The 20,147-nt window shown below is 43.2% G+C and overlaps 1 protein-coding gene across 1 annotated transcript in view; it reads left to right on the top strand.

Annotated features, from left to right (window-relative positions):
* Window positions 1-20,147, top strand: part of DOCK3 (dedicator of cytokinesis 3) — a 1,414,611-nt gene that overhangs the window by 539,340 nt on the left and 855,124 nt on the right. Inside the window, exon 4 of the mRNA XM_086938817.1 lies at window positions 19,166-19,221. Coding sequence (XP_086794943.1) covers window positions 19,166-19,221 — 56 coding nt within the window. The remainder of the gene's footprint in view (window positions 1-19,165; window positions 19,222-20,147) is intronic.

The raw sequence follows: 20,147 nt of genomic DNA on the forward strand, positions 1-20,147 counted from the left end.
TCTAATGAAACTTGGATGAACCATCTCCTTCTACTGTGATATCTGTGTGTAATATTAGAGCCAAGGTGGGTTATTTTGACCTTTCCAGATGTATCCATCAGAGATACCTATCAGAGCTACCCATATCTAAAGCATTTGTTAAACGGGACACCTGGAATGTATTCTGCAGGCACTAGGTTCTTGAAGCTTCCTCTTGGAGTGATGATCTATGCAGACTTGAAGTCAGTAAAACTGTGTGGTTTTGCTCATATGCATTCGATGGTTGTGCAGAAAGCTCTTCTATGTGATTTTAATCTGTTGCCCGTGCTCATTTTTACTGTAAACAATCATCACCATGTTGTGGCAACAGGTCTCTGGTTTCAGTGTGGTACAAAGTGACCTTCCTTACTTTGGTTCCATGAAAATTTTCATAATCACTACAAGCACCAATGCGCTTCCTCAGTTAGAACCCTCTTAACTATGTTCAAGCCGCAAATGTTCTATGCAACAAGTATAGTGTGCATCTCCTCTAAGCTCAAGTTTCTTGACAAGTCCTTAAAGAATGATCATCGCTTGATGCATGTCCATAATCGTCACTGTTTGAAAATCAGGACATTTCCAGGCACATTAAGGTCCATATGCATCAACACATTTTCCCATAGACACAGAATGGGCAAAACACTTTGATGCATCTGGCCCTTAGTTCACACTCTCTGCAGTACATTCTAGTCATAGGCAGGCGTATCCCTTCTCAGCTGTCTTCCTATGATATCTCCTAACTAGAGGCATGAAAAGTAGTTAGTATATTAGCATAGACATGTAGAGTTCTTGATAATTAGCGGACCAGTACTTCACGCCGAACTTACAATTTCCCCATGTCCACACCCCTGTGTAACTTTCTCTCTCGAGTCTCAGGGCTCGGGGGAAGGGTACTCCATCGCAACGGCAACAGAGTACGCTTTCAGCCAACCTGAAAGTACACCTACTTCATTTAGAGTCAGGCGGACCTTAAGTGTATAGAAGGCAGAAACTACTCCCTGTCTGCTGCCTACACACACCTCCCATGGCCCAATGGAGTAAGGACCTTCGGAGGTGGGCCATGTGTCTGCAGGCCGTATTTAGATTTGGGGGAAGGGAGGGCATGGCCAGTTTTCTCTGTCACTCACCGCCATGAAATACGTGGGGATGAGGGGCAGTGAAAAGTTTCAATTGACCCCCACCCCATAGGAGAATGCTCCCATGGCGAGGGGTTCACTGCATTTTTATTATTTTCCAAAAGAAAATCCCGCTTTGGGATTTTCTTTTTGAAAATAATTTTTTTTGTAAGTTTGATGTATGGCTTCGTCATGTTAATGGAGCGTCCATCACACTTGTAATGCATTTCCAGGAACCACCATGACGGCAGTCCCTGGAGACGCAAGAGATGTCTGCTGCGGCAGGCAGATGCACTTCGCCATGGCGGGAGTAATGTACTCTGCCATGGCAACATTAATAACTCAGTCCAGCTAAATTTAAATCAGCCCCTTAGATTGGCTCTGTATCTAGCAAGAATTTTGCGCACCTTCCTTGCTTAGATTCTTCCTGCAAGTACTCATCTGAGTACTGAGGCATTTCGCACAGGTTGATACTGAAACTGTGCCCTCACTTGTTTCTAAAATGATGGGAAGACAAGAAAAGTCTATGCACCACCATTTACAGCTACCTTCCTGTACTGGTTCACTTGCCTAAATCCTCTGATGTCTGAAAGACAGAGTCTGTTTTACAACACCATAAACTAATCAATACATACTGAATTTGGCACATTTAATTTTATATTTTATAAAGCGCACAGCTGCCCCAACGGGGCATCCCGGTGCTAATGGATCAGGAAGCAGAGGGCGCAATTTATGGATTATTGGCTAAAAAGGTGGGTTTTAAGGGACTTACAAAATACGAGTTCTGATTGGCATGCGCAACGGGATAGCAGAAGTTTATTCCAACGCTGGGATGCGCAGACTTCGAAAGTTTTTCCTCCCTTTCGAGTTCTCTTTAATCTGGGGGTTACCAGCAAAAGTTGGGAGTTTGAGCACAATGTCCTGGAATTGTGATAGGGGCGGAGGCTGATTTTAAGATGGGCAGGGCCTTTACCCTGCGTAGCTCTATATGCCAGTGTCATGGCCTTAAACTCACATCTCTTTGTGATGGGGAGCCAATGTAATTCACGGAGATGCGGGGTGATATGATGTCTGGGGGGGATTCCCTCCACCAGGCGTGCCGCCGTATTTTGAACAGTCTGGAGTTTGTGACACTGACTATCTGTGAGGCCAATATAAAGTGCATTGGCGTAGTCGAGATGGGAGGTTATCAGGGCGTGAACTATTGTTTTTTGGCAGTCTTTGGGCAGATAGTTTATCAGCCTTTTTATAGTTCTAATTTTTGCAAAACAGGATGCTGCTACAGCTTGCACCTGGACATCGAAGGAAAGCTGGTTATCCCAACGGACCCCGAGGTTCCTAACTGAGTCCTTGGGTAAGGGGGCTTGACTCAGGTCATCCGGCCACCAAAGACTAGATTCCAGTGGGGATGTTGTGTTAAAGAACAGGACCTCTGTTTTCCCTGCGTTAAGTCTCAGGGAATTTGAGTCCATCCATTTCGATATGTTCCTGAGGCAGGATTTCATAAGGTCAAACGCCGTGGCAGTAGGCTCATCAAAGGTGAAGAGGAGCTGAATGTCGTCTGCGTATGAGGTAGTTTTAACCCCAGCCTGTGCGATCATTTCCACCAAAGGGGTGAAATAAACATTAAAAAGGAGCGGACTCAGGGAGAACCCTGAGGCCCTCCCCATTTAAGTGGCCTGGCCGAGGATGTGTAGGGGGTATATACCTGCTGAGTACGTTCTGATAAAAAGTAGGCAATCCATTTCAGCATGGTGTCCCCTATGCCCAGTGCACCCAGTCTCTTCAATAGGATCTTATGAGAGACGGTGTCAAATGCTGCTGAAAGATCCAGCAGCACTAACACCACCCTCGATCCACGATCCAGCGTCCATCTCACAGAGTCGGCCATTTCAATCAAGGCCGACTCCGTGCTGTGGCTAGATTGGAAGCTGTGTTGGGAATCATGTAGAAGTCCGTGGGACTCTACATAATTGGCAAGTTGGACGTGTGCTATTTTTTCCGTGATTTTTGCCGGAGCAGGGAGGAGGGAAATCGGCCTGTAATTGCTTGGGTTATCCGGGGCCGCATTAGGTTTTTTCAAAATCGGAACCAAGGAAGCATGTTTGCATTTGTCAGGGAACCTTCCAGTTTTCAAAGAGTCATTCCAGATGGGATTAAAGAGGGGATTAAGAAGGACTGCTAGTGCCTTATATTGCTTCGCCGGCAGAGGATCACTAGGTGATCCGGACTTACATTTAAGTAGTTCTGCCAGAGTGTCCGCTTCGGAGATCTCTTCAAATTCTAAGAGGGTAGGAGTCAACATATTTTGGGTCTTTAAATCCTTCCCCTGTTCAAAGCTATTGGTTATGGGAAAGGAGGCACATATGCAACATATTTGATTTGAGCCAACCTACGTGATGCAGGCTACTGTGTATAATGCTGTAATGGAAAGTGACACCAGGAACGAGGTGTGGACCAATAGTAATGTATAACATAAGATTGGAATGATGGTATAAAATTCAGCAAGGTGAGCATTGCAGTGTTGTGATTGGCAATGGGGAGCCTGGTATCCCAGGTGTTTCCTGCTTCCACAGAATTAGCCAAGACAAGGATGGAGGCGAAGCGGCCGCGGCAGGCCACCGAGCCGGCCACCAACTAAGTGACTTTTTGTAATTTTGTTTTCATCCCTCCTCCCTCTCTTCCCCCCTCCCCGCCCGACTGCTGCTTCCCGGTAGCAGCCGCCACTGAATCTAAAGAGGAATGGATGGTCTTCCTCTTCTAAAGAGAGAGAAATTGAAAACATTGGAAAACCCAGATCCTCCTGATGACACTGAAACATGTAGGGAATTTTAAGTAAAAAGGATGGACCTAGCCTTAGGAATATTATGTTAAGAAATAAAAAACACAAAAAGGGGCAGATGATAGAAGAGTACATGGCTCCTCAAATATACATCCCCGAACAAATGGCTGCTTGAAACAATACTTTGGCTGAAATAAATTTAAGATTAACCCTAGATAAATGTTTAAAGGGTCGACAATTACGTTTTTGCAGCACTATTTCAAGGTCCCAAGGTGGAAAAGGACAACACATATGTAGGCAGCAAAGAAAACAACAATTCAAAGCTAACCAAGCTCAGAGATTGAGATGATATCTGACCACTACAATTACTGAAAACCACCCCTTGACGTCTTGGTTTAGTTATTATGAAGTCCAGATTAAAACCTTTTTTTTGCTTTTTTATATAGCTCAAACTCGACCTGCTGCTAGGCATGGGGAGATTAAGTGATTTGTCCAGAATCACAGTCTGTTGAGCCGATGCCAGTACTCAAACCTGGTTCCCAGGTTCCACAGTAGGCAGCTCTGGCCATAGTGCCACATGCTCTCCTTCATAAGGAAATCCGCATTTTTAGTCTGCTCACCAGAAAATGCTATAACACGTGTTGATCACTTTTGAAAATGTTGTTAATAATAGCATACATTGACTTAAAGGGTGACAGATGAGGGGCTCAGACAGATGAAGGTGATTTCAAGGACACCCAGCATCGTTGGGATGAGTTGAAAGACCAATGGATAGCAGGAGCAACATAGCCAGTAAAGGACTACCATCAGTACTTTAGGCTGTTTTTTAAACAGTGCATCTCGACCCTACGGTATTTGAGTGCTTTATATGAGCACCAGTTACATCACACAAGGACACATTCATTTTTCAGACACATTTCCTTCATTGAGTTTTAATAGTGCATATCAGTGGACAGTGTGAGCAATCAACAACAGAATCATCAGTAAGGGACAATAATACACTCTTCAGACAAGCAGTTTCCCATAAGTACTGACATCACATTATAGTAGTCAAGAACACCAACAATAACACTGTCACTGATTAGTCAGTTTCAGAAAAACTGAATTCTAGCCCAACATTGATCCCACCTCTCCCCCTCAACAATCCCATTGTAAACTATAAAACTATGAGTGAGATCATCAAAGTCATAGCTTGTGAAGTGGGCGCACATGAGCCAGGTCCAGGGAGTGCTCTCCTGGGCACCAGTTAATCTCAGGCTCTCCATTTATGATGTTAGAGTTGGAAAAGATGAAATGCCCGTGTTCGGGTGGGACAAGCCATAAAGAGGAGGCCGGTGGACAAGAAGAACACTAAAGAACCCCAGGTATATTCATAATTCTTAAAGTTGTCCGGTAGTATATCAGCCATTCGTTCCATCGTCAAGGCTTGCCACAATCGGGCATGCCACTGAGTAGTCGAGGGTGGCGTTGTCTTTTTTCCACGAGGCTGCCAGTGTTGCCTTGGCCGCCCTTACGACATAACCATAGGATTGAGCGGTCACCTGAGGTTTGGTGTTTTAGGGTCTCGTCTCGAAGTCCAATAAGGCTAATCCCGGTGTGATAGGAATTGGATATACCAGTATGTCTTTCATTTGTGCTAAGATTTCAGACCAGAATGGACGTATTATAGGACAGTCCCACCAAATATGTCGGAAATCTCCTAGCAGCCCACACCTTCTCCAGCTAAAGTCAGTTTTGTTTGAAAAGATTTTTTTTAGTTTAGCTCCATACAAGTACCAATCATATAGTAATTTGTAGTGAGCATCACTCATCCCAATTGAGTGGTTGAACCTATGTATGTCGCACAGTAGTTTCCGACATTGTTCTTCAGGGACAGCCCAGACGTTCATGTGTTGTGGTCTAATTTTATTGAATGTATCCATTAAAAGCAAATGGAGAAAGGAGATGGTACCTTTGGCTTGTCGTACACATTTTTCTTGTGGCTACCTCTCGTACATCTGGGTGGAGTATCCAGTGTTCAAATTGTGTGTAATGGTACCTCTCTGAACTCTGCGGGGTTAAAATAGTGTTGGCAGTTTTCAGAGGTAAGGAAATCTCATTCATGGAACAATTCTGAAATGGTGAGACATCCACCTTCCTTCCAAGGATCAAAACAGCCTTGCTTTAATGCCTGGGGAAAGGCCTGATTAAAATGAATGGGGGTGAACCTGGAAGAAAATGTGGTCCAGGCTGCGGAGCAGTACACATCATTCCAGGTTTTATGGGTGTTTTTTGTTGGTGTGCTAATGTATGCATTAGGTGGTTGCTCCGAATTTGGTTTCCATAGCAGGTCCCAGATATAGCGGACTACTATTACCCAGTCCACGTGGAGCCAGTGTTTATCTGATTCCCTCAGGAGCAATTCGGATATCACTCAGCACTGTGAAACCAGCCAACCACCTCACTGACCCCCTTCCTGCCAACGCTGTCAAAGACCTTACCCCGTCGCTCCTCCCACTCTGGACTAAAATTATCAACAGCTCACTCCAACAAGGGACCATCCCCGACTCCCTCAAAGTTGGACAAGTCACACCTCTACTAAAGAAACCTACAGCCGACCCCTCTGATCTAAATAATTACCGTCCCATTACCAATATTCCGACTCTTGCCAAATTGCTGGAAAAATGCGCACAAACTCAATTGACTAGACACATTAATCAGTTTGATCTACTCAACCCTCATCAATCAGGCTTCAGAGCGGACCACAGTACAGAAACTGCTATGATTCACATAATTGACGACGCCCTCCAAATCCTGGATCAAAACGATACCTGCCTCCTTATCCTTCTTGATCTCTCTTCTGCATTCGACACCGTCAAACATGAGAACTTACTCGAGCTCCTAAACACAAGAATGGGTAAATCTGGAACTGTGCTCAAGTAGTTCACATCACTTTTTACACAACAGAACACAGAAATTCAAGAGTAACAACTTGATGTCTTCTCCAATACCGGTATTGCTAGGTGTCCCACAAGGATCCTCCCTATCCCCAACTTTGTTTAACCTAGTTATGGAACCTCTCACCACCTTGCTACAAGCATCCAATGTTCAATTCCACATGTACGCCGATGACACCCAACTTTATCTCAAATTACAATCACCCAAAGACATTATGCTCTTGAATTCAACGATCAGAATCACCCAATCATGGTTGGCCGCTAATCATCTCAAACTCAATGCTCTTAAAACAGAGTTCCTCTTGATCTCACCCCCTGCGAAGATCACTACCACTCAAATCTGGCTTAAACACCTAACCTCACTCAATGTTTATCCCACCATCGTGGACTCAGCAAAATCTCTAGGCATAACACTTGACACCAACCTCCACATGCAGGAACACATCAACAAAGCAACTAAGGGGGCGAACTACCAGATCAATACCTTAAGGAAACTCAAACCCTTCCTTCCAGCCAAAGATTTCCAAACTGCGGTACAAGCTCTAGTCATCCCTCGAATAGATTACGGCAGCATCACCCTCTGCGGTCTCCCCCTAACTACCACGGCACCCATAAGAGCTTCTCTAAACGCTGCAGCGAGACTCATCACCGGATCAAAAAAACACTCACACATTTCCACTGACCTGAGAGCCCTGAACTGGCTGCCTTTTGAAGCCAGAATACATCTGAAAATCGCCTGCATCACGCACAAGGCTGTCCACCTGAGCTCACCCGGATATCTCGCCCAGAAGCTGACAATTTCCGGAGGCTCTAGAAACACTAGAGGTACAAACAATCTCCTGCTAAAGCCCCAAAGATTCCGCAAGGAAAAAACGTATAAACGCTCCTTCTCAGGAATGGCACCCAGGATCTGGAACTCACTCCCCCCTGAAATCAGGCTCATCGCCTCTACCAAACTTTTTAAGAAAGAAGTAAAAGCTATCCTCATGGCTAAATACACTTGAATTATTACTGGGGATGATTTTACAGACGCTGTACCATTCAGTTCTACTGATCTTTTCTGCATTTTTGTATGACTCGTATTATTGACCTGCCTGAGTGTTTACGCTATCAATTGTTTGTACTTGTTTCATTATTGATGTATCTGGCTGACTATGTTCCCACATGTACCTTCCCCACCCCAATTATTATTTACTCACACGCTGTTCCTTTCGTCTGTAAAGCGCTCTGATATCGGCAAAGATCTTGTTCGCGCTATATAAAACTTTCAAATAAATAAATACTCTCAGTTGAGCTGCCTTATAATAAGAGGGGAAGTCTGGCAAGGCCAGTCCACCCCTCGCCTTAGGCAAGCACAACAGTTTATATGGGAGTTGGGCTCTACGACCCTGCCAAATAAAATTATTCACCAGAGAAAGGAAATTGCTATCCCTATCTAGACACCCTACCAAATCAATGGTGCAGAATGGAAGTATTAAGGCTGAGAATCAGTAACCTGCTTGGTTAAATGAAAAAATAAAAAGGGAACTGATGCAACCAGATGGTAGATGCGCATGTAGGATGGGCATGAAATGCAATTGCTTACACATTTTAATGGTCTGTCACAAATTGTTAGCCCAGCAAAAACAGTTTTTACGACCAATTTTCTTAAAATATGGTATTAGGTCATGTACGCAAGCAATCGAGATCCTTACTGACATGCAAAATCTTGATATCGCAATAGCTGAGGCAAAGTTTATTCATGCTGCTAAAAGGTTTCTTATGGAATAGGGAATGGAGGGCTAGGTCGAGTAATGATGTATAGAAATTTTAAGTTTTATTCTTTTTAAATGTCTTAAAACAGGATTTTAGTTTTATTTGGATCATACATGCGATATTTGCATGTGTTTTTAACTTATGTATGGAATTGTTTTTAACAAAACTGAGATGGATTATAGGAAAATTAGCCTCCTAGAATGGAGTGAGATGATGAATTTGTAATAATTTTTAGAATTTTATATAAAATGTTGTTTAAAGACCAATGGTGTAAATAAACTTTACTTTTGACTTGACTTGACTTGTATGCATTAGGTGGTTGGTCCGATTTTGGTTTCCATAGCAGGTCCCAGGTATAGCGGACTACTATTACCCAGTCCACATGGAGCCATTGTTTATCTGATTCCCTCAAGGAAAATTCGGAGATCACTCTCAGCTGAGCTGCCTTATAATAATAGGGGAAGTCTGGCAGGGCCAGTCCACCCCTCTCTTTAGGCAAGCGCAACAGTTTATGTGGGAGTTGGGCTCTACGACCCTGCCACATAAAAATAATCACCAGAGAATAAGGCTTTGTGAAGAAGCATCACTCTACTTCAATTGGAAGGCCTTGAAAAAGGTATAAAATCTGTGGTAAGATGGTCATTGTGAGTGCTTGATACGACCGAGCCTTGATAGTTACATGGGAAGCCACCGTTTATGGTCTGTTTTAATTTGCTGAAGAAGTGGAGGGTAGTTGGCTCCATAGATGTCAGATTCTTAGGAGTGATTTTAATCTCCAAGTATGTAAGTTCCTTTTTAACCCATGGAAGGGGGTATTGTTCACTAGCATCCCCAATTCAGGCAGGGGGAGAGTCTACTTCAAGAGGAAAGATTTATGAAGGTTAATACAGTACTTTCTCAAAAAGTGTTAATTTTTATTGTAAGGCCACCAGGGAAGTCATAGGCAAAGACAGGAAAAGCAGCACATTTTCTGCAAATAGCGAAATTCATGGCTGATAGATCCAAAGGGTAGGCCCTAGATCGTGTTTTCTTTTTCATCTTGGCAGCAAGAGGCTCCATGCTGAGGGCAAATAAGATCGGTGAGAAGGGGCCACCCTTGCCGAGTTTCAGGCTCTAATTTTAAGAGGGCAGACCCCACCCCATTTACCAATACGCATAAAAGTGGATGCACATAATTAGCCTGGACCATAATAATAAATTGTTCACACATAACGAACTTGCAGAGAGTGTGAAACAGAAAGGGCCAGTCAAATTAGTCAAATGCTTTTTCAGCATGTAGTGCCAGTAAAACTGACAGAAAATGTTTTTAGTAGCCTTTTAGATCAGGTGGATCACCCTTATCAAATTGTCATGTTTTTCTCTCCCCTTGATAAACCCAGACTGATCTGGATGAATCAGATCCAGCATAATGTCCTCAAGTCTTGAGCTAAAATGTTAGTGTATAATTTAGTATCCACGTTTATTAAAGCAATGGGCCTATAGGAAGCACAATAGTGCAGGTCTTTCCCTGACTTTGACAAGACAGAGATTAGACCTTCATTAATCGAATGTGTAACCCCTCGAGAGGTGGCTAAATGGTTTAACAGTGTAGTCAAATGGGGTATCAACTCAGAACTGGAGGTCTTATACAATTGGGCTGTGAAGCCCTCAGCTCTGGTTGATTTATGAACTTCAAGGGCCCAAATGGGGATCTGGACCTCATTGTCCCTGATCAGACAACCAGAGTCTCATTTTTGTTCTCTATCACCTGGGGGAGAGTTATATCATTGAAGTATTTTAGTTGGTCAGTTGTCAGGGATGGCTCAGTTGTGTACAGTTGTTTATAGAAATATTGGAATGCTGCAGCTTTGTCAGCTTCCCCTGTTGCCATTTCATGTTTAACCCGCAAATGGCGAGCTATACAGGATCCCACCTTATTTTCCTGGTCATAGGTCCCAAATTTAAGATGGAGCAGAGTGAACTCCTCTTTATTCCTGTATATTGTGTTCAACTTTCCCCTCAATGTGGTACCTTTCCATTGCAGGGGTAAGGAGGGGTTTTCTTTGTGCGCCCTTTCTGCTTGGTGTAGTTCTTCCTGTAGTACTGACCTATCCTGTTTGTTTTGCTTGGTCAAAGTAGCCAGGAGGGAAATACATTTGCCCTCTAATAACAGCTTTAAAGTCATCCCAATTATTGGATAATATCACATGGGTCATTCACACTGAAGAATTCTCTAACAGTCTTGTGCAGTTTATCTCAGAAGAGACAATCCTGGGGAAGTGTATTGGGGAGGAGCCACCTGTAGCATTTGGGTATCGGAGGAGCCCACTCCAATGTCAAAGCCACTGGAGCGTGGTCTGAGAAGGCTATAGGGTGAATGTTTGAATGAAGCCTAGAGTGTTCTATGGATTGACTCACAAAGACAGTTGTTACGTGAGTTTGTGTGGTGCCATGAGAAAAGAAAGTGTAGTCTCAGATTTCTGGGTGGGTGGTTCTCCAAGTGAATATACGGCCAGAGGAGTGGAACGTTTGTTTCAGGGCTTTGGAAATGCTCTCAGCGAAGGTGGTGTGTGGATTGGCGCTGTCCAAATCTGGGTGCCATATAAGGTTGAAGTCTCCCATTAAGATTATCTCCCCTGCAGCGAACTCACTTAGCAGAGTGAGGTATGATGGTAGAAAAGCGTGCTGGGCCGTATTAGGGGCATAGGCGATAGCTATTGTGCTCATTCACCCTGCTATGTTCCCCTTCACCAATAATATACTTTCCTCTTTGTCAGATTTAAAGTAGGTGGGTTGGAATTTAAGAGATGAGTGAAAGAGAAGGTCTACTCCCTTTGGTTTGGTGAGGGCTGAAGATTTGTATATCAGGGGGTATGTTACTTTTATTATGTATTCTGTGATCTTCGCTTCTTTTAAGATTGGTCTCCTGCAAAGCTATTTTATCATTCCTCTTTTCTAGGATGTATATGCACAATTTATGACGCTTAGCGGGGGAGTTCAGTAAGTGTGAGCGGGAAATCCGTTACGCTCGCGGATTTTGCGGATTTTTGGGAAATCCGCAATCCGCGAATTTTGCAGATTTCCCGCAAAATCCGCAAAAAAAAATCCGCGAACGTAACGGGTTCAAAAGTTGAACCCCCACTCATGCAACTATTTTACAATGGCGCCAGCAAGCTGCCAGCGCCGTTGTAAAATAGTTACAAAGTTAGCTTGCACAGGAACCACTAGATAAAACGAAGCAGGTGCTGCTTTATTTTATCTAAGTGCTTCCTGTGCAAGCTAACTTTGTAACTATTTTACAACGGCGCTGGCAGCTTGCTGGCGCCATTGTAAAATAGTTGCATGGCTGGGCACAGGTCTGCAGCTCACTCAAGGGACCCCTGCGCCCTTCGGGGCGATTGCATAGTAACACACACATGGTCGCTCAAACTAGTTGATGCTCAAATTCAGTCAAGTCAAGTCAAGTCAAAGAATTTATATAGCGCACTACATACCCAGAGGGTCTCAAGGCGCTTAGGGAGGGGGGAGGATTACTTGTCAAATATCCACGTTTTAAGTGACTCATTCATTAGCCCAAAAACAATCGTGAGCATCGTCGAGGCTGGACAGGTGTGCCTTCTTCCCAAATCTACCGTGGAAAATCAGCTGTGATGCTGGATAGGCTTTGCATCCTTGACTTTCACGAGCGCAATACCCGTGCTGTTCCTGTGACCAGGAGCTTCTTTCTCTTCATCTGCTGAACTGATCTTTCTCTGACCTTTTATTTACACAAGAGGCACATACCCTACTGGGCACATTGTGTTTGCACGGGTTTCTGCAAGTTCGCACGCGTTTTGTACAATTTCGCAATTTGCGAAATTGTACAAAACCCTCGCGAACTTGCAGAAACCCGTGCGAACATAAAAAAAAAAAATCCACAAATTCGCGGGAATTCGCGGATTTTGCGGATTGCGAGTTCGCAAATCCGCAAAATTCGCGAACGCGAGATTCGCAAAATTCGCCCATACTTAGAGTTCAGTTCCTTTACATTCCAAGTTAATGTCCATGGCAATGTGTAACTTGTGTATTAAGTAAGAGTCTCAGATGTAAGGTCCCGCTCCCCACCACCCTATCAGTGCCACCAGCCTGCCGATACAAAATAATTTGTTCCTGAGTCACCCAGCACAAGTCTAAATATCTCCAATCATGGATAACAAACAGAATAAACAAACAAGAGCATTTGGGAACCTAGTTCCCAAACTTTGATAGAAAGCAGTCTTAACTAGCATCCGTATGGGTGTACAGGTCATATACTGCTTTGGCATTTCAAACATGTATATAATAAAACAAGGCATAATGACAGTGTTAGATATTGTGTTCCTAAAGATAAGGTACCCTTTTCACAGGGAGTGGACAATCTTTTTCAAATTGAGCAGTTGGAGGTTATGAATAAATAAAGAAGCACTGTCTCAAGAAAGGGGATTTACAGAATTGGTGAGTCATAATGAAGGCCATAGAAATCAAAGGATATCACAATCTGATTCTCATAGTGGTGTAGCTTCGGTGATCAGAGCGGAAGATCTAAATCGGACCTGATCCAGAGTTTCCCCTGTCGTCTTGATTACCTTTGCAAAAGCCATTGTCCTTTCTCAACCCCTCATGCGTAACTTGTGGTGGGTCTCTCTCTGGGTTTCTAAACATCTCTGCTTTCTGGGGACAGTATTCCCAATAGTGAAGCCGCCTCTGCCACTTCTGTTAAGTGATAGGATTTATTTTGGTAGTTGAATGTGAGGCCAAAGGATAGGACCACCTGCATTTGATGCAATTGTGGCACAGTTTATCTGTAACTGGCTGGAATTGGATTCTTCTGGCTAAAGTAACTGGTGCAATTGCTTGGCATACCGAATATGCCGCTCCTTGCAAGGAGATCAAGTCTTTTTTCCTCTCAGCTTGTAAGATCGCTTCTTTCACTTTGAATGAGTTCAGCTGGGCGAGAATCTTGGGGTCATTTGCCTTCACCAGCTGTGAGTGGGCCTACACGGGGTACGCGTTCTAACTTTGGCTTGTGCATCTCCTAGAAGCTTGGAGAACATGCCCACCGTGTATGCTTCCAAGTCAGGGCTGTCTACTCCTTCCTTCAGGTTCCGTGGATGAATATTATCCCCTCCAGAGCTATTTTCCAAGTCTTCATATTTTAAGAGCGTAGTCTGTAGCTGATCCTGGAGTTGTACAGGGGAGCCTTCGAATCGTTCCACTTGTTGGTCTAGGGATTGTCATTGCGTTTCTAAGTCAATAGCGCATGTGCCTACAGAGTCTACATCATGCTGCAGGTTTGAGAGCCTGGTAGTGAGGTCCAAGCGAAGAGTATCTCTAGACCTGGGCAGGTCCGCCTTCATCTCCTCACTAAGCTCTTTCTTGAAGTCCTGAAGTGAGGCCAGAGGTATTCCTTTGTCAATGCCATGGCGCCGTGCCCCGGGGTGGGAGGTTGAAAGTCTTTGGACTCTGTCAGCTGGATGATAAGTCGTAGAGAAAGCAGTTAAGAACATTCTGCCTTAACAGAGGCTGAGGAGACCTCGCTGCTGTCCCCACCTGTGGCTTCTTTCAAAGTATCTGTGTTGCAGTGACTGGATGGGTTGCCAGAGAGCTTGCTATCCGCCACTGAGAGTTCAGGCAGATTTTAGGCCTGTATGCTTATTCTCAGCCCCATAAGGTTAGGGGCCACCACGCTTCAAAGCCCTGGGCAATCAGACCAGGAGTCGGAGGAGTCCCACATCTGCATGGTTGTCCAGCAGTTGGGTCAGCCCAGGGACCCCCACAATTCACATCAGATGTAGGAATATTGCCCTCAGTTTAAAAGTCGTAACCGCAGAATGGCCCCTCTCCAGTGTAGTATGAACGATAGGCTTAGCAAAACAGGCCGGGAGTTGCTGGAAGGCAACAGCTGCCTTGTTGTGAACTGGGCAGCAGGCCAAATTAACTGGTGGGTATTACATGAGGTGGAAGCCCAAGTTAGGATGTTGGTATAGACTCTCTAAAACGTTTGCACTCCATCGGCCCAGAAAACGTGGGCCACAAGTCACTCTTTCCAGGAAATGTCCCTCGCTACTAACATTTTAAAGTCAGACAGGCCTCACCGACTCTCTTTCTAGGAGGTTAACGCCATCCCTGTTCAGGCCCCAGGGTGTAGTGGTGTCCTGTTGTTGCAGAGATGAGTGGGGTGTTGAGGGCCCCAAAGAATTATTGTTGCCATATGCCAATCACCGGCAGCATGTTGAGCGGTGCAACGGTGGCCGTAGCTCTCTCCTCCCACATCGGAGAGTCGGGCCACTGGGGGCATTACTGAGGCCAACCAGTGTGCCTCTGGGAGGTACCCTTCCCATCTCACGGATCCTAGTTTCTGCCAGAGCAGCTAAATGTATCCGTCAGGGCCCCATGCCACCTTCATTTTCAGGAAGAATGTCACAGAGCTTGGGTGATTCAGCTCCACCCTGTCATGCTGGTTGGCCATGCACCCCAGGTTCATTTTTTGTAGGCATTGGGAGATTAATTGATTTGCACAGAATCATAGGAGGTTGGGCAGCAGCCACGGCCGGCAGTGGGAGTACCTGCAGGGCGGTGACGTGGGGAGGGGCAGGGTGGGGGGTAGTAATGTATGGATTACGGAGTTTTACAGGTAAGTAAACATTTAAATAAATAAAACGAACTTCGCTGCGAGCACTGTATCGCATTTTGGGATTCAGTGCACTCAACGAAATTCGTTTCATTTATTTGAATGTTTACTTACCTGTAAAACTCCGTAATCCATACATTACTATCCCCCTCCCTGCCCCTCCCCCTCCCCACGCCACCGCCCTGCAGGTACTCCCACTTCCAGCCGCGGCTGTTGGGCAGATGCAAAGAATCTAAACTAGTTGCCTAACTCCAAAATCGGAAGCTGTGGTTATGCCACATCCTCTTCCCCATATCTACTTCTGCATGGTAATCCCATATCTTCCTTAGAATTGTGGAAATTAATGGGAAAGGTACAAAGGCATTTTGCAGACCTCTGGGCTATGGAAGGGGCAAGGCATCACACCCAATGACGTCTTTGACATAACCGGAGTGCAGAATTTATGAAGTAACACATGTTTCTTTGAAGCAAAATTAATCAGCCAATGATGACTGAATTGGATTAAAATCTTGTGGAACAGATTTGGGCAAATACACATTATTACTGGGGATGAAAACATCTGGCTCCAATAATGCAAAAGCCCATTTTCCCTAAACAGAAAATAGACAGCTGTCAGGGAAAAGAGATGGTTTTTGCCTAGGAAGAGATTTCCTGCATTAGGGATAACCGTTTCGGAACTTGGAAATCCACTGGTGATTTAGGGAATTCTTTATCACTTTGTTGAATTGTTCTCTGTTAATATTACTCGTACTGACCTATTAAGGGAAGAGAACCCTGTAATAGAGCTTGCTCAACTTCTGCCAGCTCTTTCAAGTTGGAGGATTTTCTCTTTTTCCTTTGGCCACATAGGCCTTGGACTGAGAGATCCGCGCTAGATGTCCCACCCCACGCTACCTGCATCTAGTGTCACAACCATGAGAAGATAAGGGATCTAAAAGGAAAACCTGGTGATTTTATTACTGAAGATTTTGTCTGATCTGAGGTGCCACTGGAATTGTGATCTTGAGATTCACTGACATAGGAGACAACCAATGAAGAAGGTGCTTGACCAAAAGAAGGATACTTAAAAGGGCCAGGGAACCACCATCCAACAAGTTGTCATATCACCGTCACCCTGAGCCAATACCGAGCAGAAGCCTCTAACTGAGCCGGTAGTGTGGATGGACGTAGCATCTGTTTTTGTTTTCTAAGAGGAAGAAATACTTTGCCGTAAAGAGTGTTGCAGATTTCTTCTTTCTGCACATCGTTGCATCCCTTGTAAAAGAGGAGGAACACATTAACCAGTCATATAAATGGGTAGAATAGATATAAACCTCGGCACTCTAGTTCAATTATAGTATCAATTCATATAGTTATTTGCCACAAAACAATTCAAAGTACCAGCAGGACATCAATTCAGTTCTTGCTGTATCAATTTAATATGAATATATCACAAAATCTTAAATCACAAATTTCAAATTTGAAACACAGTAACAATGTGATTAGAAATTGACAGCTTGGTATGACAATCCTCCTTTTAAGCGTTGAACCGGCAGCCGATACATGTTTCGTTTCCTAGAAACTTTTTCAAGGCTTCAGTCATTGTGTTACATGAGCGGCACACAGAATTTATGTAGAAATGCCCAAGTCTTTCCCTAAATGTGTTCTAGTTTTCTGTTGGAAGAGAAGACCGTGAAAATGTACTATTATCACTCCAGTGAGTGCAACAGTAGGGAAAGCGTTGGATAGCGTAGGGGTAAAAATTACTATTCCCACTCCAGAGAGTGCAACAGTAGGGAAAGCGCAGGATCCCAAAATAATAAAAAACAAAACTATCAACATTTTATTGAATTTAATTTTCAATTTTAACATAATTAATATATACATGTAAATATATTATTATTAACAAAGATAATAAAAAATAAATAATTATACATTATTTAGCACTATAATATACACAACACACACCTAAAATTAATTACACAATTACATTTAATATGTACTAATTAATTAATGAAAATGTACTTATTAATATGTATAAATTAATCAATTAAACATTATTTAGCACTAAAATATCCACAACACACACCTAAAATTAATTACACAATTACAATTAATAATTACTAAATAATTAATGGTAATGAATGTTAAAATATTTAATGATTAATAAAAAAGTAATTACTTACTACCCTTCACACCATGTACACATACAAACACACAATACACACCTAAAATTAATTAAACAATTAACATAATTAATTATTAATTAACTAATTGAAATCAGTTAGCAACTAATTATTAATTAATAAATTAACACATTAATTATTTAATTAATTTTATTTAATTAAATTACTTCCCACGATATTCCACTATAAACCACAACCCGCTAGGGAATTAATAACGCAAAATTAAACTTCAAATAAATTAATGACTAGAAAAATTCTAAAACATATAATAAAATGACAAACAATTCTTATTAAAAACACTAAAATACATAACATTATTAATAAATCGTTATTTTTGTAAACAATATTTTTGTAAACGATATTTATTACAACTAACTTTTTGTAATCGATATTACTTACCTGTCAGTCGATATTCTTGTCATCTATATTTTTGTTGTCGATATTTCTTCCAGACGATATTTCTGCGGCGATATTAATGTCCCCCAATATTTCTCCGTCGATATTCCTGCTCTGCACCATTTGTACTTAATTAAACAGAAATATATTACACTGCATGACATCTGGGACCCCATGATTGGGACCTTAGTGCTTCATAAAACACCTTATGCGAACAAAATGCAGTTCCTTCACACTGGCTGAAGGACAATGTCAGGGGGAAGTGGCCCATGTAAATTTATAAAAGCATATGAGACAACTAAAGCCGTACTCAGACATGTTTTACAGCACAAGTTCACAAATCTGCTTACCTTCAGTACTCGGGGACAAGTAAAGAGTACCATGTATTAGTAGATAAAGCAGGAATTGGTTAAACTGATATCTTCTTTTTGGGGTTGAGACTTTGAGTATGTGGTAGGAGCCTCTATGAGGGACCAGGAAATGTTTCGTGCTTTTATATGCTTCCCTTTCTTACTTAGAGAGGTGAATCAATTATGTGAAAGCAGGAAAACCTCATTCAGTTTGGACTATGGAGAGGAAGATAAATGAGGAGGTAATGCATATAATATTTAACATCGCTCCTGTACCGCAGGTGAACTTGGGTCTGCAAAGGTAATGTTTTGTCATCTATAGTTTTGGTGGTGGTGCTTTTGCATAATTTACTCTTGAGTATTGTTTTCTCAGTGTAACCTGGTGGAACTGCCCTGTTTCTCAATACTTGGGGAAGGCAGACTTTGAATTACCATGAATTAAGCATTTTCTGTAAGGGACGTGTTTGCGAAAGATAGAAGCTGTAATACATCAAGCCCTTCACATGGTAGGCATTGGAGCATATGAAGGGATGCAGAAATGCATGAGGTGCCTGAACTAGATAGATCACCTACCCTTGGTTATTGGCAGGACATGCTTCTACTGCACTGACCATTTGCCTACACGGCCGTATAAGGTAGTAGATGCCTTCCGTAAGCACACCTCCTAGGAGTGGGGTGTCATCTTAGCAGAGCAATGAGGTGCAAGTCTGACAGTCTTACCTGGGGTGTGTACATTAACCGGAGTGGCTTTCTTCATTTTATAATGTATACAATTTCACAATTTTTATGCTCAATTCGCAATGCTATAAAATGAGTCCTCTGATCATCGCCAAATTTTCAGTACGTTGTATGCCCTGTTACAATTAGCAATGTCTCAATGAAAGGGAAAACTCACTGCTATATTTCCAACCTAATACAGTGGGATGAATTCAATTTTGGGATGTTTTCCTTGATGGTGTTTTGGGGAGTGTTATTTGATGGTGCTGTTGTAATGATGCCTGTAACATCTTCTCTTTCCAGGGGATCTTCCCGGCTAGCTATATACACCTGAAGAAGGCGATTGTCAGTAACAGAGGGTAAGTTTCATGGCTGGTCATTATAGGTGAATAAATGAACTTTCTTGTACTCTCAGAATTGATTCCCCAATTGTGTTACTGGTAATGGTATTTTCATTGGTACTATTTTCACTTACACAGCTCACGGTCTTGCTGCGATGGTGGAGGTACATATGCAAAAGCTGAAAATACTCTTGAGGGTTATATCTGGCTAAAGTAGCCACATAGCGTCATGCCTTCTGGGCATCCTGTTTCAGGGAATCATTTGACAACATTTAGTGAAAATTACGTCCATTCAACCTACGGTTCTGACAAACATGCGAACAATTATTTGCAACCAAAATTCACATTCCTTGAAATAAAGTATCAAGATGACCATGTGCCAGGAGGCAACTCTCTACCGGACACTCTTACTCCTATTTGTCATTGCAGAACTGCTTATGTAAATCCTTTTTTGGTTGCTAGAACAGCAGCCTTAGAAGATATGGCATTTATATCATCCAACTGCCCCGACTCCCTTACTTTGGTGCCACCTGGGTGTCCAGGTAGATCTACTATCAATGACATCATGTATTGTGCGTCATGCATTCAATACTGTGTTCAAGGAAATCTGGGGGCATTATATGTATTAGGGCGCACTTTCCCTGCTTGCGCCTGATGCTCCTTAAAACAGGTGCACTGGGCGAAAACAGAGAAAGTACACCCTATTACACAGAAGGCGCTGCCCCCAGGGCAGCTAAAAACTCGTACTTCTCAGGGGGCAGTGCATTCAAGTGAACAATGAAGCTGCACTGTGCAGATGGAAAACCACTTGCCCTTTTAAAGGGGATTAGAGATCCCCTTGCAGGTGAGTGCAGTCAGTGACTGCCCCCACCTGCAACGGATGTCTAGGTGTCCATGGGACCCCCCTTTCCCCATCAAGAGGGCTGCGCTCAGGGAGCGCAGTG

This window comes from Lissotriton vulgaris, chromosome 9 (assembly GCF_964263255.1).
Source record: "Lissotriton vulgaris chromosome 9, aLisVul1.2, whole genome shotgun sequence".
Taxonomy (NCBI): Eukaryota; Metazoa; Chordata; class Amphibia; order Caudata; family Salamandridae; genus Lissotriton; species Lissotriton vulgaris.